The sequence below is a fragment of the Pelobates fuscus genome, chromosome 4, assembly GCF_036172605.1.
Source record: "Pelobates fuscus isolate aPelFus1 chromosome 4, aPelFus1.pri, whole genome shotgun sequence".
Taxonomy (NCBI): domain Eukaryota; kingdom Metazoa; phylum Chordata; class Amphibia; order Anura; family Pelobatidae; genus Pelobates; species Pelobates fuscus.
Window position 1 is genome coordinate 1,596,945 of NC_086320.1, and position 26,479 is coordinate 1,623,423.

At 45.2% G+C, this 26,479-nt stretch overlaps 1 protein-coding gene across 2 annotated transcripts in view; it reads left to right on the forward strand.

The window, feature by feature from the left end:
- LOC134608233 (CD5 antigen-like) overlaps nucleotides 1-26,479 on the forward strand; it is a 515,634-nt gene that overhangs the window by 379,223 nt on the left and 109,932 nt on the right. The window contains exons 9-10 of one of the 2 annotated variants that reach the window (XM_063450897.1): nucleotides 21,687-21,788; nucleotides 24,436-24,504. In XM_063450897.1, the coding sequence (XP_063306967.1) occupies nucleotides 21,687-21,788; nucleotides 24,436-24,504 (171 nt within the window). The remainder of the gene's footprint in view (nucleotides 1-21,686; nucleotides 21,789-24,435; nucleotides 24,505-26,479) is intronic. The other variant, XM_063450898.1, reaches the window with a different exon arrangement.

Consider the following 26,479-nt stretch of genomic DNA (forward strand, 5'->3'; position numbering starts at 1 on the left):
GGAGTTCCTTTGTGTGGGTGTTAATGTTGTTAGATGTATCTGAGAGAGAAAGTGTTGTATCTCTTTTAGTGTTGGTTGGTACGCCTGCGGGTCATCATTCAGATTGTAAAGCGATTTATAGAAGACGGATATTTCTGTGTTAATATCTTGGGGATTATATATTTTTCCCCCTGTATTTCCCCCCCTGTGTGGTTAAGTAAGTAAGGGATCTTTGATTGGAATTGTTTGTGTAGTAACATTGATGACAGTGTCTTGCTGGCCTTATTACCTTCTGTCTAATATCTCAGTTTAAATTTTTGGAGGGTGTGTGCAGTCTTGTGTAGAAGCAAATCACTAATTTTCTTGGTTACCAGGTTAATTTCTAATTGTGAGGAATCATTAGGTTGCAGGAAGTGGACATTGGTAAGGTCTCGTAGAGTTCTAAGGAGAATGAGGTATTTATCCTGGGTACAGCGTTTAACGTAGGACGCTCTGCTGATTAGCAGTCCCCTCATAACCACCTTGTGGGCTTACCATGTAGTAGTAGGCAATAGCTCGGGTGATGTATTGGTTTGAAATTAAGATTGTATGTCATTTTCTAGTTTAGCCCTAAATTCTATATTGCACAATAGAGTATCATTGAAGCACCATTGAGACTTCCCTCTATGTTTAAAAGCATCTTGGAGCTTAACCCCTTAAGGACCAAACTTCTGTAATAAAATGGAATCATGACGTGTCAGACATGTCATGTGTCCTTAAGGGGTTAAAGGGACACTATAGTCACCAGTGCAACTACATGTATTCCTGACCCTATAGTGTTAACACGACCATCTAGCCCCCCTGGGCCCCTCTTACATAGTTACATAGATGAAAAGAGACTTGCGTCCATCAAGTTCAGCCTTCCTCACATTTGTTTTTTTGCTGTTGATCCAAAAGAAGGCAAAAAAAACAGTTTGAAGCACAATTTTGCAACAAGCTAGGAAAAAAAATCCTTCTTGACCCCAGACTGGCAGTCAGATTTATCCTTGGATCAAGCAGTTACTACCCTACATTGAAATATTATATCCTTGAATATTCTGTCTTTGCAAGTATGCATCTAGTAGCTGTTTGAACATCTGTACGGACTCTGATAAAACCACTTCTTCAGGCAGAGAATTCCACATCCTGATTGTTCTTACAGTAAAAAAACCTTTCCTTTGCCTTAGACAAAATCTTCTTTCTTCCAGTCTAAACGCATGACCTCGTGTCCTATGTAAAGTCCGGTTTGTGAATAGATTTCCACACAATGGTTTGTATTGGCCCCAAATATATTTGTATAATGTTATCATATCCCCTCTCAGGTGACGTTTTTCTAAACTAAATAGGTTTAAATTTGTTAACCTTTATTCATAGCTGATATGTTCCATTCCTTTTATTAATTTTGTAGCCCGCCTCTGCACTTTTTCTAATGCCATAATATCCTTCTTTAGAACAGGTGTCAAAAATTGCACAGCATATTCAATATGTGGTCTTACCAGTGATTTATAAAGAGGCAAAATTATATTCTCGTCCCGAGAATGAATGCCCTTTTTCATGCATGACAATACCTTACTGGCCTTGGCCACTGCTGATTGACATTGCACATTGTTGCATAGTTTATTGTCTATAACAATTCCCAAGTCCTTTTCATGTGTTGTTATCCCTAATTCGCTTCCATTAAGGGTATACGTTGCTTCTGTATTCTTTACGCCGAAGTGCATAACTTTGCATTTTTCAACATTAAATTGTATCTGCCATTTAAGTGCCCAGTCTATCTAAATCCCTCTCATTGTATATTTTACAGAGTTTTGTGTCATCTGCAAACACTGAAACATGACTTGCAATGCTGTCTTCAAGATCATTTATAAAAATGTTAAATAGAAGCGGTCCCAGAACAGACCCCTGAGGGACACCATTTGCCACCTCTGTCCAGCTTGGATATTTACCATTAATGGCAACTCTTTGTACTCTGTTTTTAAGCCAATGTTCTACCCAAGAACAAGTATTTTCATCTAGACCAATTTCCTTCAGTTTGAACACTAATCTATTGTGTGAAACTGTATCAAATGCCTTGGCAAAATCCAAATAGATCACATCCACTGCAACACCGTGATCTATACTTCTACTTACTTCTTCGTAGAACGCAATCAAGTTAGTTTGACATGACCTGTGCTTAATAAAACCATGCTGATTTTTGCTGATAACCACGTTCTTTTCAAGGAATTCTTGAATATTATCCCTTAATAACATTTCAAATATTTTCCCAGCCACAGAAGTTAAGCTCACAGGTCTATAATTTCAAGGCAAGGATTTTGAACCCTTTTTGAATATAGGAACCACATCTGCCTTCCTCCAATCCTCCGGAACACTTCCTGAAAGAAAAGAATCTTGAAAGATAAAAAACAGAGGTTCACTTATTTCTACACTTAGTTCCTTAAGTACTCGTGGATGGATACCGTCAGGCCCTGGAGTTTTGTTTATATTAACTTTCTTTAGTTGCTGCAGCACCTTGTCTTGAGTTAACCAATTACAATTATTCTGCAAGTTTTTAGTAGCAATCATCCGCACATCTATTGCCATGGGTTCTTCCTTAATATATACGGAGGACAAATAGTTATTTAAAATTCCTACCTTTTCCTTGTCTTCATTAACTAACACCCCCGTTTCAGTTTTTAGTGTACCTACACTTTCATTTTGTTTTTGTTTTTAGAATTTATGTACTTGTAAAATGCTTTGGGGTTGGTTTTGCTCTCTTTACCTATAATTTTTTTCATTTTGAAGTTTAGCAAGTCTAATTGCCTTTTTGCACGCATTATTTGCTTCCTTATATCTTTTATAAGAATCATCTGATTTGTCCGATTTAAATGCCCTTTTCTTATTTTTAATCTCTTGTTTTACTTCTCTACTAAGCCATAAATATAGTAAAAAATCTTACTGTATTCAAGCCAGAAGCTGTAACCCTGCATGCTGTTAGACTCAGGAAAAACAAGCAGTCTGCTGACATGTGATACCCTGATCTAATCACAATGCTTCCCCATAGGATTGGCTGAGACTGACAAGGAGGCAGATCAGGGGCAGAGCCAGCATGATCTAAACACAGCCCTGGCCAATCAGCATCTCCTCATAGAGATGAATTAAATCAATGAATTTCTATGAGGAAAGTTCAGTGTCTGCATGCAGAGGGAGGAGATACTGAATCACAGGATGCTGTGCACAGTGCTGTCCTGTGCTCTGCTGATAGCAGATCTGAGTGGATGGAGGCATATTATGCCTCCATCAACTCCGAAGTCCCTCTGGTTCACTCTGAGTGACTGCAACTGGAGGTGTTCCTAGCTTTCAATGTAAACACTGTATTTTCTCAGAAAATACAGTGTTTACATGAGAAAGGCTGCAGGGAGCTATAGTTCTTGTGGTGGAATCTCAGTAAAAATAAATTTACTAGGACAAGATTGCCACGTGGTATGTGCACTTGCATATGTTGATGTACCAGTTAAGTCAGTTACACGTAGCTAAGATACAATCAGTAGTGTAAGGAGCATAAGTAGGAATACAGGATCCAGAGAATCAGGCTGTGCGGCCCGTCTATTTCCCCTGTTAACTATAGGTCAAATAGGGGAACGGCAACCGTTCGAATTCTCAAACGAATTGTTGAACAGCAATGTTGAAGTCTGGAGAAGGTAAAACTTCAGCTGAATTAAAATGGCCCGGGCACGTGTTTGTTTGTTTGCTGTATCCGAAGTGCCAATTTAAAGTTGCAAACTTGCTCCAACACAATTTAAAGGGGCGGAAAAAGTACAATAAAATCCAATATGCCCAAACATGTTTTTAAAGGGTCAAGTCTTCCAGGGGCCATAGTCACAAGGCAGGAGGCTGGTATTACGATTGCCTCCGGGCATGGCTGCGAGTTGAGGGTAAAACAAACTGGCTTTAATGGCACACAGGCATGGCAATTTATGCAAGTCCCCAGGTCCAGGGACAGCCCCCTATGGACCTGATGGGATACAGGTACTATACAAAGATTCAACCAATCATAATACAATGTATCATTCAAACTAGTACCCCCCAGCTTGGAGATAATGAGTCCAACGATTATACAATCTAATTATCTCCAAGCGCCCAAAAGACCATGCTTTATTGTATCCGAGAAAACAGTGTAAAAATACATAACTTTGGCATTTTATATGTTCATACCACAAATCGTTCGGTAGCTCAGATCTGGATACATTAAATATACGAATTGCGCCCAGATCCCACGAACAGAACGGAGAGTTTCTGCCATATAAAGTCTTATTCGGTACTTTTGTCACGAACCCCTGATGGTGGCCATGTTTTAAGGCTGGTCAATGGACAGCGGGACCCCAACCTAAAACTGATGGAGCATGTGTCGGATACATATTTACACGAATCCCCGCTCTCAGTATGGTTGTCCCGGCCGTTCGGGAGACGAACGGAGACCGCCCGGAAGGGGGTACTTAACCTGCGGTTAACCGCAAGATCAACATTCTAATTGAGGCCACATGCCAGAATGTAGGTGGTCCCCGTTCATGAGTCTTTCGGTAGTTTTCCCTTCGGGGAAATGTATACGAACGTGGATGCCCTGTGACCGTCAATTAGTTGGTGGTTAACCACAGACCGCAGCTCCTTTGGCGGTTAATGAGAGGCACACTCTGCTTTTATTAGGGGAGGGCACCATTTTGCTCTCTGACCGGGTGCCAGCTCTTCTGCTGTGGTGGGGTCAGTGGATACTGCCGCCTCAGTCACTACCTCCATAACCTGGTTGGGAATTTGCTGCTGCAGGAAGTAATCATCCACCTCCATCCTCTGGGGATCTCCATCTGCACCATTGGGGTCAGGGGTGCTGTCCCCCTGTAATTGGGAAGAGGGACCAGCTGTCTCCTTTTCTGCTATACCCGGCTGCCGCTGGGGAGAGGAACCGGTTGTCTCCTCTCCCTGTAAGATAAGCTGCTGCTCGGGAGTAGGACCGACTGTTCCTACTCCTGGTACCTCCGGCTGTGGTTGGGGATCTGGGCTAGCTGCCCAGCATCCCTTTTGGGCTGGGGGAGAGACTTCAGTCCCATCTCCACTGGCCAGTGTGGGTTCCTCACAGGACCAGTCTGTAAGGTCTCCCTGTATTTGGGAAGAGGGGCCAGCTGTCTCCTCTTCCGGTATATCCGGCTGCCGCTGGGGAGAGAGTAAGGTAAACTGCCGCTGGGGAGTAGGACTGACTGGCCCTACTCCCAGTAACTCTGGCTGTAGTTCTGGGCCCAGCTCTCCTGTAGGGCTGGTGGAGAGACCTCGGTCCCATCTCCACCTGCCAACTGGGGGTCTTCCCAGGACAAGTTGATAAGGTCCCCTACATCAAGAGGCACTCCCCCCTGAACCTGAGAGTAAACCACAGTAAAAACAAACACACAATCACATTGGCTCTTAGATCCAGGACACCACCATACATAAACAGATAATCCCTCCTTTGGGCCTGGGATATAATTCTATCAGGTACTGTACTAATCTAATCAAATTATCTCCAAGTACAGGAAAAAAACACTTTTCCCCAAACACCGCAAAAGTATCACCAAAACACATAAAACCCCACAAAAGTTACACCCCCTGATAGCCCTGACCAACATATCCAAAATTCACCCAAATCAGTTCAGGGGTTCAGGAATTTCCTGTAAGTCATTTATTTGACCGACCGCAGGCATGGTCCCATGCCCAAAACAGTTCTAGAGAATCAGGGTTTGAGGTTGGTCTAGTTCTGTAGCTTTAAAACGAACAAACTACCGAATAGAGTCAATAGTCTTAGTCTGGAGCTTGTTCCCCTCATCCAGATGAATGATTTCACCAAACAGTGCCCTTCTAAGCTGTATAGAACTGAACGCAAGCGATGATGGAAGTCCAGCGGTGTTTGGGAGTTTCTGTGTCCGATTTTAGTTCCATGAGATTCATGCCCAAACACCGCTGCCTGCGCTCATGCGAACAAGATGGCCGCCACCTCGTGGTTGTCCATAGGAATTGTGGCCACCCAGACGAACAATTAGAAAACTGCGGTGAGAAACATTCCAAGTTGTTAATAGGTGTAAACAAGCTCCAGGGTGGGCTCTGGTTTGTGTGGTTGTTCGGTAACGGAACCATGTAGTCCCAATTGCACAAACAGTCTATGATTCCAACAGTGTCTCTAGGAACATATTGAACAGCTTGAGTTTTTATACAGTTTTTCCCCAGGTGGACCTTGTGGGGCACAGGACACAGAATTAACAAACCAATAAAAACAGAGTCTTACAGGCAGACACTCCCATACAGTGTACACAAGCCCTCCCCTCTGTCTGTGATACAATTAACAAACACAAAGGGCTAACTCAATCAACTCTTAGCAGAAAAAGCATACATTTTTACAAAGTCTGGAAAACACCCAAAACACCACATATCTCCATAAGGCACTTCTTAAAAGATGCGAGACTAGGGGAGAGACTGATGAACTGTATAAAAACTCGAGCTGTTCAATAAACCTTCAGACCTTCTTACCCTCAACTCGCAGCCTCATCTCGTGTTGTAGGTAAATGCTATACCTGCTTTATTCACTAGCTCTTTTCAGAGCTCTAAGGAAGTTGCTCCTCCCAAAACACCCCATAAGGCCCTTCTTAAAAGATGCAAGACTAGGGGAGAGTCTGATGGCGGTAGGCAGGCTATTCCATAGGAAGCAGAAAAAGCAGAAAAAACAGAAAAAGCTGAAAAAACATACATTTTTACAAAGTCTGTAAAACACCCCAAAGACCACATATCCCCATAAGGCACTTCTTAAAAGATGCAAGACTAGCGGAGCGTCTGATGGCGGCAGGCAGGCTATTCCATAGGAAGGGAGCCACCCGCGAGAAGTCCTGCAAGCATGAGTTGGCCGTACGGGTGCGAACAACGGACAGGAGGTGGTCATGGGCAGAGCGGAGAGACCGAGAAGGGACATACCTATGGATCTGTGAGGAGATATAAGAGGGGCTATAGTTGTTCAGTGCTTTATAGGTGTGAATTAGTACCTTGAATTGACTCCTATAGCATACAGGAAGCCAATGTAATGTATCCTGTTACTTGTTTGTGAAGGGCGATGATCTCTTCTCTAAACTTTGTGGACCATTCATTTGACTTAGTCACATTTCTAACATGCAGTGAAATGTGACACTCAACAAACCTAGCCAGTGCAGATATTTCATGTGTTTCCCTGATCTGGGTGAACAACATATCCAAAAATCACCCAGATCAGAGCAGGGGATCAGAAATCTTATGGAAGTCTCTTTTGACCGACCGCACGCATGTTTTCATGCCCAAAATAGTTCCAGAGAATTAGGCTGTGCAGCCGGTCTATTTCCAATTATTAAAATGTACTTCGAATGTTCGAACGGGACTAAGTCAATGTCAAACTGTGTTTTGGTAGATTACTTTTGTGAGAAATTATGACCCTCTTACAAGGATATTCTTTTAGGGAATATGTGACAAATACACAAACACAAACACAAGTGTATAATAAAATGTATTGCAAATATTAATTTAAGGATACTGTTAGATTTTAAAAGGATATACACATTACACATTATATCCAGTACATCATCAAAAGCTACATAATAAAAGGGCAATACTTAAACATTTCAATTAAGGTCTTCCCGTTGCGCCTTCATCTTGGTAGTAATGATGTCCCGAACTGTTTGCTGGCGAATAGTTCCTGGCGAACATAGCTTGTTCGCGTTCGCCCGAGATGGCGAACACATGTGCTGTTCGGTCCGCCCCCTATTCGTCATCATTGAGTAAACTTTGACCCTGCCTGTACCTCACAGTCAGCAGACACATTCCAGCCAATCAGCAGCAGACCATCCCTCCCAGACCCTCCCACCTCCTGGACAGCATTCATTTTACATTCATTGTGAAGCTTCATTCTTAGTGAGAGTAGGGACAGTGTAGCTGCTGCTGATTTAATAGGGAAATTGATAGCTAGGCTAGTGTATTCAGTGTCCACTACAGTCCTGAAGGACTCATCTGATCTCTGCGGTAAGCAATTTTTAGGGCTAGAACATCAGTCTGCTTTTTTTTTTTTCTGTGTAATGTAATTGCAGTTGCCTGCCTGCCAGCCTGTGTGTCAGGCTCACAGCATATACTGTGCCCACTTGCCCAGTGCCACCACTCACTCATATCTGGTGTCCCAATAGCTTGCATTTAAAAAAAAACTAAACGTTTTGGACTGTAATATAATAGCAGTCAGTTTCCTTCACGATTGTGCGTTTCAGGGCCTGCCAAGGCACAGTGTCACACCAGATCAACTCATATCTGCTGTAACAGTAGTGTACATTAGTGATGTACCGAACTGTCCGCCGGCGAACAGTTCCCGGCGAACTTAGCGCGGCGGGCGGACACATGCGCAGTTCGATCCGCCCCCTATTCGTCATCATTGGGCAAACTTTGACCCTGTGCCTCTCGGTCAGCAGACACATTCCAGCCAATCAGCAGCACTCCCTCCCTTCCACACCCTCCAACCTCCCTCCCAGCATCCATTTTCGATTCATTCTGAAGCTGCATGCTTAGTGAGAGGAGGGAAAGTTTAGCTGCTGCTGATTAGATAGGGAAATTGATAGCTAGGCTAGGGTATTCAGTGTCCACTACAATCCTGAAGGACTCATCTGATCTCTGCTGTAAGGACAGCACCCCAAAAAGCCCTTTTTAGGGCTATAACATCAGGCTGCTTTTTTTTTTTTTTTTCCTGTGTAATGTAATTGCAGGTGCCTGCCTGCCAGCTTCTGTGTGAGGTTCACATTGGATACTGTGCCTACTTGCCCAGTGCCACCACTCATATCTGTTTTAACAATAGGTTAAGCTTTACATTTAAAATAAATATTTTTTTTTCACTGTAATAGAAGAGCAGTTGCCTGCCTGCCAGCTTCTGTGTCAGGTTGGATGCCTTGCCCATTTGCACAGTCAGTGCCACCACTCATATCTGTTTTAACAATAGGTTAAGCTTTACATTTAAAATAAATAATTTTTTTTCACTGTAATAGAAGAGCAGTTGCCTGCCTGCCAGCTTCTGTGTAAGGTTGGATGCCTTGCCAATTGGCACAGTCAGTGCCACCACTCATATCTGTTTTAACAATAGGTTAAGCTTTACATTTAAAAGAAATATTTTTTTTTCACTGTAATAGAAGAGCAGTTGCCTGCCTGCCAGCTTCTGTGTCAGGTTGGATGCCTTGCCAATTGGCACAGTCAGTGCCACCACTCATATCTGTTTTAACAATAGGCTAAGCTTTACATTTAAAAGAAATAATTTTTTTTCACTGTAATAGAAGAGCAGTTAGTTGTCTGCAAGCGTCTGGGTGTCAGGCCTACTTCAGCGTGTGCTCTGCAGACCTGTGCCAGCGTGCTTTGACAGTTGCCAATCATATCTGGTGTCTCTTTAGCGTGCTTTTACAAAGAAAAAAGGTTTCTAGTGTAAGCTAATAGCAGCCAGTCAGTGTCCTTCAAGCGGCTCTGGCAGTCTTTCCTTCAGCGTGTGCTCTCCAGAACTGTTCCAGTGCACATTGCCAATCATATCTGGTGTCTCTATAGCGTGCTTTTACAAAGAAAAAAGGTTTCTAGTGTAAGCTAATAGCAGCCAGTCAGTGTCCTTCAAGCGGCTCTGTCAGTCCTTCCTTCAGCGTGTGCTCTGCAGACCTGTGCCAGCGTGCTTTGACAGTTGCCAATCATATCTGGTGTCTCTATAGCGTGCTTTTACAAAGAAAAAAGGTTTCTAGTGTAAGCTAATAGCAGCCAGTCAGTGTCCTTCAAGCGGCTCTGTCAGTCCTTCCTTCAGCGTGTGCTCTGCAGACCTGTGCCAGCGTGCTTTGACAGTTGCCAATCATATCTGGTGTCTCTATAGCGTGCTTTTACAAAGAAAAAAGGTTTCTAGTGTAAGCTAATAGCAGCCAGTCAGTGTCCTTCAAGCGGCTCTGTCAGTCCTTCCTTCAGCGTGTGCTCTCCAGAACTGTTCCAGTGCACATTGCCAATCATATCTGGTGTCTCTATAGCGTGCTTTTATAAACAAATTTTTTTTTTCACTGTTATAGATTGAATAGCAGTTACTTGTCTTAAAGCGGGTGTGTCAGGCCTACAGTGTGTGCTCTGCAGAACTGTTCAAGTGCACATTGCCAATCATATCTGGTGTCTCTATAGCGTGCTTTTACAAAGAAAAAAGGTTTCTAGTGTAAGCTAATAGCAGCCAGTCAGTGTCCTTCAAGCGGCTCTGTCAGTCCTTCCTTCAGCGTGTGCTCTGCAGACCTGTGCCAGCGTGCTTTGACAGTTGCCAATCATATCTGGTGTCTCTATAGCGTGCTTTTACAAAGAAAAAAGGTTTTTAGTGTAAGCTAATAGCAGCCAGTCAGTGTCCTTCAAGCGGCTCTGTCAGTCCTTCCTTCAGCGTGTGCTCTGCAGAACTGTTCCAGTGCACATTGCCAATCATATCTGGTGTCTCTATAGCGTGCTTTTAAAACCAAAATTTATTTTTCACTGTTATAGATTGAATAGCAGTTACTTGTCTTCAAGCGGGTGTGTCAGGCCTACAGTGTGTGCTCTGCAGAACTGTTCAAGTGCACATTGCCAATCATATCTGGTGTCTCTATAGCGTGCTTTTACAAAGAAAAAAGGTTTCTAGTGTAAGCTAATAGCAGCCAGTCAGTGTCCTTCAAGCGGCTCTGTCAGTCCTTCCTTCAGCGTGTGCTCTGCAGAACTGTTCCAGTGCACATTGCCAATCATATCTGGTGTCTCTATAGCGTGCTTTTAAAACCAAAATTTATTTTTCACTGTTATAGATTGAATAGCAGTTACTTGTCTTCAAGCGGGTGTGTCAGGCCTACAGTGTGTGCTCTGCAGAACTGTTCAAGTGCACATTGACAATCATATCTGGTGTCTCTATAGCGTGCTTTTACAAAGAAAAAAGGTTTCTAGTGTAAGCTAATAGCAGCCAGTCAGTGTCCTTCAAGCGGCTCTGTCAGTCCTTCCTTCAGCGTGTGCTCTGCAGACCTGTGCCAGCGTGCTTTGACAGTTGCCAATCATATCTGGTGTCTCTATAGCGTGCTTTTACAAAGAAAAAAGGTTTCTAGTGTAAGCTAATAGCAGCCAGTCAGTGTCCTTCAAGCGGCTCTGTCAGTCCTTCCTTCAGCGTGTGCTCTGCAGACCTGTGCCAGCGTGCTTTGACAGTTGCCAATCATATCTGGTGTCTCTATAGCGTGCTTTTACAAAGAAAAAAGGTTTCTAGTGTAAGCTAATAGCAGCCAGTCAGTGTCCTTCAAGCGGCTCTGTCAGTCCTTCCTTCAGCGTGTGCTCTCCAGAACTGTTCCAGTGCACATTGCCAATCATATCTGGTGTCTCTATAGCGTGCTTTTAGAAACAAATTTTTTTTTTCACTGTTATAGATTGAATAGCAGTTACTTGTCTTAAAGCGGGTGTGTCAGGCCTACAGTGTGTGCTCTGCAGAACTGTTCAAGTGCACATTGCCAATCATATCTGGTGTCTCTATAGCGTGCTTTTACAAAGAAAAAAGGTTTCTAGTGTAAGCTAATAGCAGCCAGTCAGTGTCCTTCAAGCGGCTCTGTCAGTCCTTCCTTCAGCGTGTGCTCTGCAGACCTGTGCCAGCGTGCTTTGACAGTTGCCAATCATATCTGGTGTCTCTATAGCGTGCTTTTACAAAGAAAAAAGGTTTTTAGTGTAAGCTAATAGCAGCCAGTCAGTGTCCTTCAAGCGGCTCTGTCAGTCCTTCCTTCAGCGTGTGCTCTGCAGAACTGTTCCAGTGCACATTGCCAATCATATCTGGTGTCTCTATAGCGTGCTTTTAAAACCAAAATTTATTTTTCACTGTTATAGATTGAATAGCAGTTACTTGTCTTCAAGCGGGTGTGTCAGGCCTACAGTGTGTGCTCTGCAGAACTGTTCAAGTGCACATTGCCAATCATATCTGGTGTCTCTATAGCGTGCTTTTACAAAGAAAAAAGGTTTCTAGTGTAAGCTAATAGCAGCCAGTCAGTGTCCTTCAAGCGGCTCTGTCAGTCCTTCCTTCAGCGTGTGCTCTGCAGAACTGTTCCAGTGCACATTGCCAATCATATCTGGTGTCTCTATAGCGTGCTTTTAAAACCAAAATTTATTTTTCACTGTTATAGATTGAATAGCAGTTACTTGTCTTCAAGCGGGTGTGTCAGGCCTACAGTGTGTGCTCTGCAGAACTGTTCAAGTGCACATTGACAATCATATCTGGTGTCTCTATAGCGTGCTTTTACAAAGAAAAAAGGTTTCTAGTGTAAGCTAATAGCAGCCAGTCAGTGTCCTTCAAGCGGCTCTGTCAGTCCTTCCTTCAGCGTGTGCTCTGCAGAACTGTTCCAGTGCACATTGCCAATCATATCTGGTGTCTCTATAGCGTGCTTTTAAAACCAAAATTTATTTTTCACTGTTATAGATTGAATAGCAGTTACTTGTCTTCAAGCGGGTGTGTCAGGCCTACAGTGTGTGCTCTGCAGAACTGTTCAAGTGCACATTGACAATCATATCTGGTGTCTCTATAGCGTGCTTTTACAAAGAAAAAAGGTTTCTAGTGTAAGCTAATAGCAGCCAGTCAGTGTCCTTCAAGCGGCTCTGTCAGTCCTTCCTTCAGCGTGTGCTCTGCAGACCTGTGCCAGCGTGCTTTGACAGTTGCCAATCATATCTGGTGTCTCTATAGCGTGCTTTTACAAAGAAAAAAGGTTTCTAGTGTAAGCTAATAGCAGCCAGTCAGTGTCCTTCAAGCGGCTCTGTCAGTCCTTCCTTCAGCGTGTGCTCTGCAGACCTGTGCCAGCGTGCTTTGACAGTTGCCAATCATATCTGGTGTCTCTATAGCGTGCTTTTACAAAGAAAAAAGGTTTCTAGTGTAAGCTAATAGCAGCCAGTCAGTGTCCTTCAAGCGGCTCTGTCAGTCCTTCCTTCAGCGTGTGCTCTCCAGAACTGTTCCAGTGCACATTGCCAATCATATCTGGTGTCTCTATAGCGTGCTTTTATAAACAAATTTTTTTTTTCACTGTTATAGATTGAATAGCAGTTACTTGTCTTAAAGCGGGTGTGTCAGGCCTACAGTGTGTGCTCTGCAGAACTGTTCAAGTGCACATTGCCAATCATATCTGGTGTCTCTATAGCGTGCTTTTACAAAGAAAAAAGGTTTCTAGTGTAAGCTAATAGCAGCCAGTCAGTGTCCTTCAAGCGGCTCTGTCAGTCCTTCCTTCAGCGTGTGCTCTGCAGACCTGTGCCAGCGTGCTTTGACAGTTGCCAATCATATCTGGTGTCTCTATAGCGTGCTTTTACAAAGAAAAAAGGTTTTTAGTGTAAGCTAATAGCAGCCAGTCAGTGTCCTTCAAGCGGCTCTGTCAGTCCTTCCTTCAGCGTGTGCTCTGCAGAACTGTTCCAGTGCACATTGCCAATCATATCTGGTGTCTCTATAGCGTGCTTTTAAAACCAAAATTTATTTTTCACTGTTATAGATTGAATAGCAGTTACTTGTCTTCAAGCGGGTGTGTCAGGCCTACAGTGTGTGCTCTGCAGAACTGTTCAAGTGCACATTGCCAATCATATCTGGTGTCTCTATAGCGTGCTTTTACAAAGAAAAAAGGTTTCTAGTGTAAGCTAATAGCAGCCAGTCAGTGTCCTTCAAGCGGCTCTGTCAGTCCTTCCTTCAGCGTGTGCTCTGCAGAACTGTTCCAGTGCACATTGCCAATCATATCTGGTGTCTCTATAGCGTGCTTTTAAAACCAAAATTTATTTTTCACTGTTATAGATTGAATAGCAGTTACTTGTCTTCAAGCGGGTGTGTCAGGCCTACAGTGTGTGCTCTGCAGAACTGTTCAAGTGCACATTGACAATCATATCTGGTGTCTCTATAGCGTGCTTTTACAAAGAAAAAAGGTTTCTAGTGTAAGCTAATAGCAGCCAGTCAGTGTCCTTCAAGCGGCTCTGTCAGTCCTTCCTTCAGCGTGTGCTCTGCAGAACTGTTCCAGTGCACATTGCCAATCATATCTGGTGTCTCTATAGCGTGCTTTTAAAACCAAAATGTATTTTTCACTGTTATAGATTGAATAGCAGTTACTTGTCTTCAAGCGGGTCTGTCAGGCCTACAGTGTGTGCTCTGCAGAACTGTTCAAGTGCACATTGACAATCATATCTGGTGTCTCTATAGCGTGCTTTTACAAAGAAAAAAGGTTTCTAGTGTAAGCTAATAGCAGCCAGTCAGTGTCCTTCAAGCGGCTCTGTCAGTCCTTCCTTCAGCGTGTGCTCTGCAGACCTGTGCCAGCGTGCTTTGACAGTTGCCAATCATATCTGGTGTCTCTATAGCGTGCTTTTACAAAGAAAAAAGGTTTCTAGTGTAAGCTAATAGCAGCCAGTCAGTGTCCTTCAAGCGGCTCTGTCAGTCCTTCCTTCAGCGTGTGCTCTGCAGAACTGTTCCAGTGCACATTGCCAATCATATCTGGTGTCTCTATAGCGTGCTTTTAAAACCAAAATTTATTTTTCACTGTTATAGATTGAATAGCAGTTACTTGTCTTCAAGCGGGTGTGTCAGGCCTACAGTGTGTGCTCTGCAGAACTGTTCAAGTGCACATTGCCAATCATATCTGGTGTCTCTATAGCGTGCTTTTACAAAGAAAATGTGTTTTTCACTGTTATAGATTGAATAGCAGTTACTTGTCTTCAAGCGGGTGTGTCAGGCCTACAGTGTGTGCTCTGCAGAACTGTTACAGTTCACATTGCCAATCATATCTGGTCTCACAGTAGCTTGCACGCATAGTACCACTAATCCCCAAAAAATGACAGGCAGAGGCAGGCCACCCCGCAGGGGCCGTCGTGGTCGTGGTGCTGTGATTCCCTTTTGCCCTAGAATAATGCCCAGTTTTCAGAAGCCACGTACCCTGAACTTGAAAAGTTCTGAGGACATAGTTGACTGGCTAACACAGGACACCCAATCTTGTACAGCCTCCGCTCGGAACCTTGACGCACGATCCTCCTCCAGCTTAGCTTCAGGCACCTCTCAAGATACCACTCACCCGCCTGCCGCCACCACCAAAACTAGCACCACAGCCGCTTTACTTGGTATGTCAGAGGAGTTATTCACACACCCGTTTGAAGAAATGAGTGATGCGCAACCATTATTGCTAGAGGATGTAGATAACAGGGATATGTCTCAGGCAGGCAGCATTAAACACATGGAAGTACGGTGTGATGATGATGATGTTGTACCCGCTGCTGCTTCCTTTTCTGAGTTGTCAGATACAAGCGAAGCGGTTGATGATGACGATGCGTCCATGGATGTCACGTGGGTGCCCGCTCGGCAAGAAGAAGAACAGGGCGAAAGTTCAGATGGGGAGACAGAGAGGAGGAGGAGACGAGTTGGAAGCAGGGGGGGGTCGTCGCAAGGAGCTAGTGGCACAGTCAGACAGCATGCATTGGCACCCGGGGTCAGGCCGACAGCACGCCAATCAACGCATGCTGTGTCCACCACCAGAATGCCGTCATTGCAGAGCTCAGCAGTGTGGCATTTTTTTTGTGTGTCTGCCTCGGACAACAGCGATGCCATTTGCAACCTGTGCCAAAGGAAACTGAGTCGTGGGAGGTCCAACACCCACCTAGGTACAACTGCTTTGCGTAGGCACATGATCTCACATCACAAACGCCTATGGGATCAACACATGAGTACAAGCAGCACGCCTACTCTAAGTCGCCATCCTCCTCCTGGTCTAGCATCTTCAGCCACGTCAACCACTGCTGTCCTTCTTGCCCCCTCTCAACCATCCGCCACTCCGTCTCCCGCCTTGAGCAGTTCCCGCTCATCTGCCCACAGTCATGTGTCTGTCAAGGACATGTTTGAGCGTAAGAAGCCAATGTCACCAAGTCACCCCCTTGCCCAGCGTCTGACAGCTGGCTTGTCCGAACTATTAGCCCGCCAGCTTTTACCATACAATCTGGTTGAGTCTGAGGCGTTCAAAAAATTTGTAGCTATTGGGACACCACAGTGGAAGGTACCCGGACGGAATTTCTTTTCACAAAAGGCAATCCCCAACTTGTACTCGATTGTGCAAAAGGAAGTCATGGCATGTCTGGCACACAGTGTTGGGGCAAGGGTCCATCTGACCACTGATACCTGGTCTGCAAAGCATGGTCAGGGCAGGTATATCACCTACACTGCGCATTGGGTAAACCTGCTGACGGCTGACAAGCAAGGAATGCGTGGCATTGCAGAGGAGTTGGTGACACCGCCACGAATTGCAGGCAGTCCTGCTGCCACCTCCTCTACTCCTCCTACTCCATCCTCTTCCATAACCTCCTCGGCTGAGTCCTCTTGTGCTGCTGCGTCTTGCTCCACATCAACGGCACCCCCCCAGCTCCCCAGGTACTATTCCACATCCCGGATCGGGCAGTGTCACGCCGTCTTGGGGTTGACTTGCCTGAAAGCAGAGAGTCACACGGGACCAGCACTCCTGTCCGCCCTGAACGCACAGGTGGATCAGTGGCTGACTCTGCACAAACTGGAGATCGGCAAAGTGGTTTGTGACAACGGAAGAAATTTGTTGGCGGCATTGCATTTGGGCAAGTTGACACATGTGTCGTGCATGGCACATGTGAGTAATCTGATCGTACAATGCTTTGTACCCAGGCTTACAGGACGTCCTTAAGCAGGCCAGGAAGGTGTGTGGCCATTTCAGGCGTTCCTACACGGCCATGGCGCACTTTTCCGATATCCAGCGGCAAAACAACATGCCAGTGAGGCGCTTGATTTGCGACAGCCCGACACGTTGGAATTCAACACTCCTAATGTTCGACCGCCTGCTCCAACAAGAAAAAGCCGCTAACGAGTATTTGTATGACTGGGGTGCTAGGACAGCCTCTGCGGAGCTGGGAATTTTTTTGCCACGTTACTGGACATGCATGCGCAATGCCTGTAGGCTCATGCGTCCTTTTGAGGAGGTGACAAACCTAGTCAGTCGCACCGAAGGCACCATCAGCGACATCATACCATTTGTTTTCTTCCTGGAGCGTGCCCTGCGAAGAGTGCTGGATCAGGCCGTAGATGAGCGTGAAGAGGAAGAGTTGTGGTCACCATCACCACCAGAAACAGCCTTATCAGCATTGCTTGCTGGACATGCGGCAACGCTGGAAGAGGATTGTGAGGAAGAGGAGTCAGAGGAGGAATGTGGCTTTGAGGAGGAGGAGGAGGAAGACCAACCACAACAGGCATCCCAGGGTGCTCGTTGTCACCTATCTGGTACCCGTGGTGTTGTACGTGGCTGGGGGGAAGAACATACCTTCAGAGAGATCACTGAGGACGAGGAACAGGACATGAGTAGCTCGGCATCCAACCTTGTGCAAATGGGGTCTTTCATGCTGTCGTGCCTGTTGAGGGACCTTCGTATAAAAAGGCTGAAGGAGAACAACCTGTACTGGGTTTCCACGCTACTAGACCCCCGGTATAAGCAGAAAGTGCCTGAAATGCTACCGAATTACGGCAAGTCGGAAAGGATGCAGCAGTTACAAAATCAATTAAAAAGTATGCTTTAAACAGCGTATAAGGGTGATGTCACAGCACAACGGGAATCTAACAGGGGAAGAGGTGAAAGTAATCCTCCTCCCCCCACGACCACGCCGGCAAGGACAAGACGCTTTACAGACGTGTTGTTGATGGTTGACATGTCCTACACAAGTCCTACACATCGCCACAGCCCTTCGGGGTCCACCCTCAGAGAACGACTCGACCGACAGGTAGCAGACTACCTCGCCTTAACTGCAGATATCGACACTCTGAGGAGCGATGAACCCCTTGACTACTGGGTGTGCAGGCTTGACCTGTGGCCTGAGCTATCCCAATTTGCGATAGAACTTCTGGCCTGCCCCGCTTCAAGTGTCCTGTCAGAAAGGACCTTCAGTGCAGTGTTACGACACTCACCGCCAGGGGAATGAAGCCGCCGTTTAGTCGATAATCCCCTTTCTCCAGAAATGCAATTTTAGTCCAACCGATTGTAAAACTCCCGAACGGAGCATACGAATACGGCAACTCCCGATCAGCAATTCATCCGAAATCCTTCCACAGCTAGAAATAAACGAAAACGCTGTCCCAATAGTAAATCCCTCCACAAACGAGACAAAGCTCCGTCTTGAAGGTCAAACAGGAATGTGTTTAATGGGGGCTACCTGCCCGGTATTTATGCGGGTCTCCACAAGGTGGACACTCCCCTAGGGGACCTTGTGGAAGACTGTAAAATATATTATACAGTAGCCAATCGCAGTGGCTTCAATACAAGCCCTTCCCATTTTACCCATAAGTCATTCTTTTCTATCCCGGAGATAATTAGGGAGAAACCTAATTATCTCCGAGGATAGAGACCATCGCCATTTTAAAACATAATAAGAAAAATACAATAAAATACATAAAATCAGAAATACCGATTGTATAGTGTTCGTGCAACGTATCCCCAGATAGCCTGGATCTGAGGGCATATTCCTACCGAATAGCGCTCAGGTCCGATGTACATAGTCCAATCGCCATGGAGTCAAAGTCTCTCATAAGTCCTTCGGTATACGAATGACTCCATTGGACGGCTACCTGGGTAAGTCCATACGAATTAGAGAAACTCCCGAACTGACCGGTGTTCGTACGCCTCAAGGAAATAGAAGGGGGGCGGCCGTCTCCAGCGGTGTTCGGTAGATAAAGAGTTCGTTTTTAGATCCATAGGTTTTGCACCGAACACCGCTGATTCGCCTCGTGTCCAAAATGGCCGCCGCCTCGTGTTCGGCATACGAACGACGACCACCCGTACAAATGGAATGGAGAGGTGTTTGCGGTTAACCACAACGTTCTAATTGTGGTCAAGGTGTTAACAAGCCGCACACTCCTCTCCTGGGTGGCCGTTGGTTCGGCAGTTTCAATCGGTACTAGGGAAAACAGACGAACAAGGGCATACGGACAGGAAATCCACGAACTCAAGGCAAACAGACGAACCAGCAATACAAGTATATACAGATGGGTTCGTCACATGCAGCATTGTCACTGAGAAGAGAAGTCGTCTAGGTCAAAAAAGTCTAGATTACCTCACCTTTATTAAGATGAATGAGGGATGGATCCCGAAGGGACTGACAGTGGGCGATACATTCGACTAAAAAAGACCTGATGAGGGGGACTACTTAACACACCACTCCTATCTGGTGGCCCATTAGATTGCACGCGCAGTGCCCCAAATTTGAAGTAGGAGGATCGACCAAGCATCTTTTTCAATCTCCCGCTTCCTAAAATCGATGCCTTATATACACGTCCCCTGATAGGGGACGTAACCGGGATTAAACTGATAAGAATAGTACTACTTAACACACTCCTCCTATCTGGTGGCACATTAGATTGCACGCGCAGTGCCCCAAATTTGAAGTAGGAGGACCGACCAAGCATCTTTTTCCATCTCCCGCTTCCTAAAATCGATGCCTTATCTACACGTCCCCTGATAGGGGACGTAACAGGGATTAAACTGATAAGAATAGTACTACTTAACACACTACTCCTATCTGGTGGCACATTAGATTGCACGCGCAGTGCCCCAAATTTGAAGTAGGAGGACCGACCAAGCATCTTTTTCCATCTCCCGCTTCCTAAAATCGATGCCTTATATACATGTCCCCTGATAGGGGACGTAACAGGGATTAAACTGATAAGAATAGTACTACTTAACACACTCCTCCTATCTGGTGGCACATTAGATTGCACGCGTAGTGTCCCAAATTTGAAGTAGGAGGACCGACCAAGCATCTTTTTCCATCTCCCGCTTCCTAAAATCGATGCCTTATATACACGTCCGCTGATAGGGGACGTAACAGGGATTAAACTGATAGGAGTGGTGTGTTAAGTAGTACTATTCCTATCTGGTGGCACATTAGATTGCACGCGCAGTGCCCCAAATTTGAAGTAGGAGGACCAACCAAGCATCTTTTTCCATCTCCCGCTTCCTAAAATCGATGCCTTATATACACGTCCCCTGATAGGGGACGTAACAGGGATTAAACTGATAGGAGTGGTGTGTTAAGTAGTACTATTCCTATCTGGTGGCACATTAGATTGCACGCGCAGTGCCCCAAATTTGAAGTAGGAGGACCGACCAAGCATCTTTTTCCATCTCCCGCTTCCTGGGTGGAGGAAGAGAGACCTTCAATGACATCAGTGAGGACAAGGAACGGGACATGGATAGCTTGGTATCCAACCTTGTGCAAATGGGGAGTTTGCGGTTGTGCAAATAGACTGTTTGCGGTTGTTTACGGTGCGTTAAACAGGGAGTTTGGTCTGTCACTGTGAAGCGGGCGTAACCCTTACACTACCTGATCAATACAACATCATACCTGATTTTTTAAAGGACGTTATTCCAAACAATTTAGGAATGTTAGGTGATTTATGCCCTTTATGGATTAAAACCAGACTCTGCATCAACTATGTAATTTTCCATGGGAGTTTTGCCATGGATCCCCCTCCGGCATGCCACAGTCCCGGTGTTAGTCCCCTTGAAACAACTTTGTCCATCACTTTTGTGGCCAGAAAGAGTCCCTGTGGGTTTTAAAATTCGCCTGCCCATTGAAGTCAATGGCGGTTCGCCCGGTTCGCCGGTTCGCGAACGTTTGCGGAAGTTCCCGTTCGCCGTTCGCGAACCGAAAAATTTGTGTTCGCGACATCACTACTAACTGCTATTCAATCTATTACAGTGAAAAAAAGGTTTTGGGGTTTTTAAATGCACACTATTGTGCCACCAGATATGAGTGGCATGGTGCACTGGCAGAGTACACGCTGTTGGCCTGACACACAGACGCTTGCAGGCAACTAACTGCTAATTAATCTATTACAGTTAAAAAAAAATAGTTTTTTAAATGCAAGCTATTGTGACACCAGATATGAATGGTGGCACTGGGCAAGTGGGCACAGTATCCACTGTGAGCCTGACACAGAAGCTGGCAGACAGGCAGCTGCAATTAGATTACACAAAAAAAAAAGCAGACTGATGTTCTAGCCCTAAAATGGGCTTTTTGGGGTGCTGTCCTTATAGCAGAGATCAGATGAGTCCTTCAGGACTGTAGTGGACACTGAATACACTAGCCTAGCTATACATTTCCCTATCAAATGAGCAGCAGCTACACTGTCCCTCCTCTATCTAAGAATGCAGCTTCCGAATGAATCTAAAATGGATGCTGTACAGGAGGTGGGAGGGTCTGGGAGGGAGTATCTGCTGCTGATAGGCTGGAATGTGTCTGCTGACCGTGAGGCACAGGGTCGCGAACCCCCTATATGATGACGAATAGGGGGCGGATCAAACCACGCATGTGTTCGCCCGCCGTGGCGAATGCGAACACGCTTTGTTCGCTGGGAACTATTCGCCGGCGAACAGTTCGGTGCATCACTAGTCAGTTTGTGTGACTTTTTTAATCTGTTTCCGTTCATTTTACTAATTCTCTTTGCTGCTATAATTAAGTAACGAAATAGAAAGCATAATATGAGACTCTGTGTCTTGTAATAAAATCATGAATTACCACCTAAATGTGCTTACAAAATAAAGCTGAAGTGATAAATCGATGAATGATGTCTGTACATTGTTATTGCTTATGGAAGTGTTGTGTCAGCATTTGCATGTCAGGGTGTGCTTTCTCATTTTACACCATAGTACCAGCATCCATCCCTGCCGTGCCCAGTGTGGACGAGACGTTGGATAGTGATGACTATGACTTTAGCACCACACCCCCTGTGCCTCTGATCACAGTTCAAGGTGAGTGTACGAGCCCTTTATTTGAGCATTTCTGGACCTGTATAATGTGATGTCATATACAAAAGAAGGCACATGGTTAATGGCAAATGCACTGCGTGCTCGGGGGGTGGGTGTGCAGTCGACATGTTTTCATGTTCCATAACGCACACATGTCTGTTAGACCCCCACCAGTTTCATGTCTCGCTCATGGAAGGGAGGGGCCAATGTCCCAGCAGATGTTTTCACCTGCCCCCAATGCCAATAAATGGATGATCCACGGGTTTATAGGAGTACGGATCTGTGTGTGCATGCCTGGGAGTATGGATCTCCGTGTGTGTGTAGCTGGGAGTATAGATCTCTTACGTGTGTGAGTAGGAATGTTTGTGTGTGTATAGAAGTATGGATCTGTGTGTGTGCTTGGTAGTATGGATCTGTGTGTGTGTGTCTGGGAGAACGGATCTATGTGTGTATACCAAGGGTAGTCAGCCTGGTCCCTACCACCCACTACTGGGCGGTTTGGGATTTCAGGTGGGCAGTGGTGGGTTCTGCAGTAAATGCCTGGTGGGCCTCGATGGCCGTGGACCAAGGCCAGCAGGGGAGATTCTTTCATCTCCGCTGCCAGCCCATGCAAAGCCAGCCTTGCTGTTAGTTCTCTCGGGCTGGTGAGGAGATCAAAGGTCTCCCTTTCTGGCCCGCTGGCACTTAGTTCCAGGAAAGGGAGGGAAGGGTCTAGGAGGCTCTGTGTTTCTCCCACAAGCAGGCTGGTCGGAGTGTTACCGCGCTCGCAGGAGGACAAGAGAATCAGTCTGCAGCCAGAAGAGCTGCAGGCTAAAGTGAAGATGCCACCACTGGACCACCAGGGCTTGCAGCATTATGCCCCCTCCCTGGTAAAAGGTAAGAAGAAGGGAGGGGCAGATATTAAGATAGATTTTCACATCTCACACAGCATAGACTCTATGCACCCCTCACACACAAACACACACTATACTACTCACACACAGACTGCACCCTTCACACACATACACAGAACCTCTCGCACACTACACCTCAGACACACACACATTGCACCCCTCACACACTGCCCCCTCACACACAGCACCCTTCACACACACACACACAGCCCCCCCTCGCGCACACACAGCACCCTTTACACACACACTGCAACCCTCACCCACTGTCATGATACCTGTTGTATGTGCATTAGAGGAGGTCGGGCATTTGGACGTCTATTCCTAGGAAGGGACATGTGCACCCATCTCTTTCAGCCATTTCGGCCGTTTAGACGCTGGCTGCGATAGCCCCGCCCCCTTTTATGACGCGGCGCAACTTCGCCGACGTCATGACGTCATGATGTCAATGACGTCATGGCCCGCCGAAAAGTTAGAATCAGGACGTTTTGGGGGTGTGGACATCATTTAAAGATCCAAGGTATAAAACATACTCACTTACAGTGAGTCATTGCCCTGTCGTGGTTCCAGCTTGTCTGTTCCCTCAGTGCTATTTCTGCTGTTGATTTTTGGTTCTTGACTTGGCTTTGTATCTTGATTTTGCTTCATTCTCCTATCCTTGTACTCCGCTTGGCTTTCGCTTACCTGTCTTCTCGTTCCCTCGACCTCGGCTTGTTCCTGACCATTCTTTGTCCGTGTGACGTTAGTCCGGCCACTCTAAGGTCCAGTATACGCCTTTCTAGTTGTTAGTACTCTGCGTGTTGGACCCATGTCTCGATCCTGACACCCACACACTGCACCCTTTACACACCCACTGCACCCCTCGCCCACTCACTGCACTGATCACACACACACTGCACCTCTCACACACACACTACACCTTTCACACACACTGCACCCCTCACACACACTGCACCCCTCACCACACACTGCATCCTTCACACACACACTGCACCCCTCACACACGCACAGCACCACTCACACACACAGCACCCCTCACACACACAGCACCCTTCACACACACAGCACCCTTCTCACACACACACACACACTGCCCCACACACACACTGCACCTCACAGACACACATAGAAAAAGAGTAGAATAAAAAATGGGGGGGGGAGGAATACATTTAAGTATATATTTTTTTTAAAAGCTTCTTTCGAAATAAATAAATAAAAAATAACTGCACTTGCGCTATAAAATTAGTTACTGTGGCTCTTGTAGGCGGTAAGGAAATGTTACCATTAACAAAGATACAAAAGTGGGCGGTAGGTATTAAAAGGATGACTACCCCTGGTGTATATGGATCTGTGTGCGTGTGTCAGGGAGAATGGATCTGTTTGTGTATGTACACATCTGTGTGTGTGTCTGGGTACAGGGATCAGTGGCCCACATGTGAGGAGACATCTTTGCCAGTGACACTCAGGGAAGTTGAGTATGAGACCTCTGGCCTACGGTGAACATCAAAATCCTCAGTAAAAGCGGTAGACAAGCAATAGTGGATTCAGAATGTGAAAAATCTCTAATAGAGGACAGGGACTATCCGTTTAGGCCAACATAGTAAATAGAGATTAGACCAGTGATATAGGCGACTTATTACCAGTGAGAAATAAATTGGAATTTGATGCACAATTATATAATACGACCTTTGATCTATCAATTTCTACTCCTAAATGTCAAAAAATGCCAATGTTTACAATAAATATATTGTGACTTTCAGACTATACGCAGAGAGAAACTGATGTGAATGCACATTGTCAGCATCAGAAGACAGAGTGGCCTCAGCAAGGTAAGTGCCATGGGTTTCCTTGAGTGAAATGACGACTAAAGGTTTCCTCTGAAATATTATAATGGAAATGTTACAATAAACATCGCTAACAGGACTTCGCCAATATAGATAGATATAAAATTGATATAAAATTAATAAACAGTAGATGTACAATAGATATACGATAGATGTGCAATAGATGTATATTACATTTACAATAGATATTCATCACCCATATGGATCACCCTGTCCCTGAATTATACAGCTCTTTGTCCCCTATGCCTGTTTGTTCGGTAAATTGCATTCACCTTGTATGTTAACATTGCCCTGTTCGAATAACAGACCACCCATACGCAGAGTGTGCCACTTGTTGACCCCATTAACCTCTGCTAACACCAACGTTCTAAGCGGTCGGCTGGGTGGTCGCCGTTCGTTTGTGCGAACACGTGGCGGCGCCCATCTATAGCCGCGAACACTGGACACTCGCCGGCGCAAATACCGCTTGGATTTCCACCTCTAGCTATGTTCGGTTCTATTCATACAAACTAAATGGTGTTTGATGGGAGCGTGCTCCTGAACCAAATACCTGTGTGAGCGTTTGCAGGAACTGGTTATTCGTATATATTGTTATATTTGGTACTCCTGAAAGAGACGGACCGCACAGCCTGAATCTATGGAATTCTTTTGGGCAGGCACCTTGTGCGGTCGGTCGGTCTAAACTATACCCCGGTGGCATTTCGACTGCTTTACTGGGATCTGAGTGCTTTCTGGATATGTTGGGAGCTCAGATCCAGGCTACCTAGGGATATAGTACTTGAGGGGGTACTCAATTGTTAAATATGTATTTTGGGGTGTTTTTATTATGCATGTCCTGAAACTGAGAGGTTTTTTTTTGTTTTGTTTTTTATATTTCTTTGATTGTAACATACAGAATACATTAATGTCCATATAACAATCCATATATTTTTAGCTTTATACACTTTAAAATATTTTATACAAAATGTCCGTTTTCCTTAGTACAACTTTATGAACATTAATCAACAGACATTACATTAACAGAACGTAATACGAACACCATTGCATTCAAACAATCAGAGCAGGTGAAAATTAGTCTGAGTTTATCATTTAGTGCAAGATTATTATATTAGTTTTAGCCATTAACTACAGACCTTACATTTTATTCAGCCAATTTTCATAGATACATCTTTGTTCTAAGTACATGTATGTGACTGTTTAAAAGGTCTTTTTCCATGCACAGTTGTAATTTAATTTGATTCATAAAATGGATTTTTTGAAAAGGTAGAGAAGATCTCCAATTCCTGGCAATTATGATCTTAGAAGCTATAAGACAATGCGAGGCTATACATATATCATTACTAGTCTTTAGTGATGTCGCGAACATGAAATTTTCCGTTCGCGAATGGCGAACGTGAGCTTCCGCAAATGTTCGCGAACGGGCGAACCTGGCGAACCGCCATAGACTTCAATAGGCAGGCGATTTTTAAAACCCACAGGGACTCTTTCTGGCCACAATAGTGATGGAAAAGTTGTTTCAAGGGGATTAACACCTGGACTGTGGCATGCCGGAGGGGGATCCATGGCAAAACTCCCATGGAAAATTACATAGTTGATGCAGTTGATGAGTCTGGTTTTAATCCATAAAGGGCATAAATCACATAACATTCCTAAATTGTTTGGAATAACGTGCTTTAAAGCATCAGGTATGATGTTGTATCGATCAGGTAGTGTAAGGGTTACGCCCGCTTCACAGTGACAGACCAAACTCCCCGTTTAACGCACCGCAAACAACCGCAAACAGTCCATTTGCACAACCGCAAACTCCCCATTTGCACAAGGTTGGATACCAAGCTAGCCATGTCCCGTTCCTTGTCCTCACTGATGTCATTGAAGGTCTCTTCCTCCACCCAGCCATGTACAACACCAAGGGTCCCCGAAAGGTGACAACAAGCCTACTGTATTTTTTTTTTAAATGTAC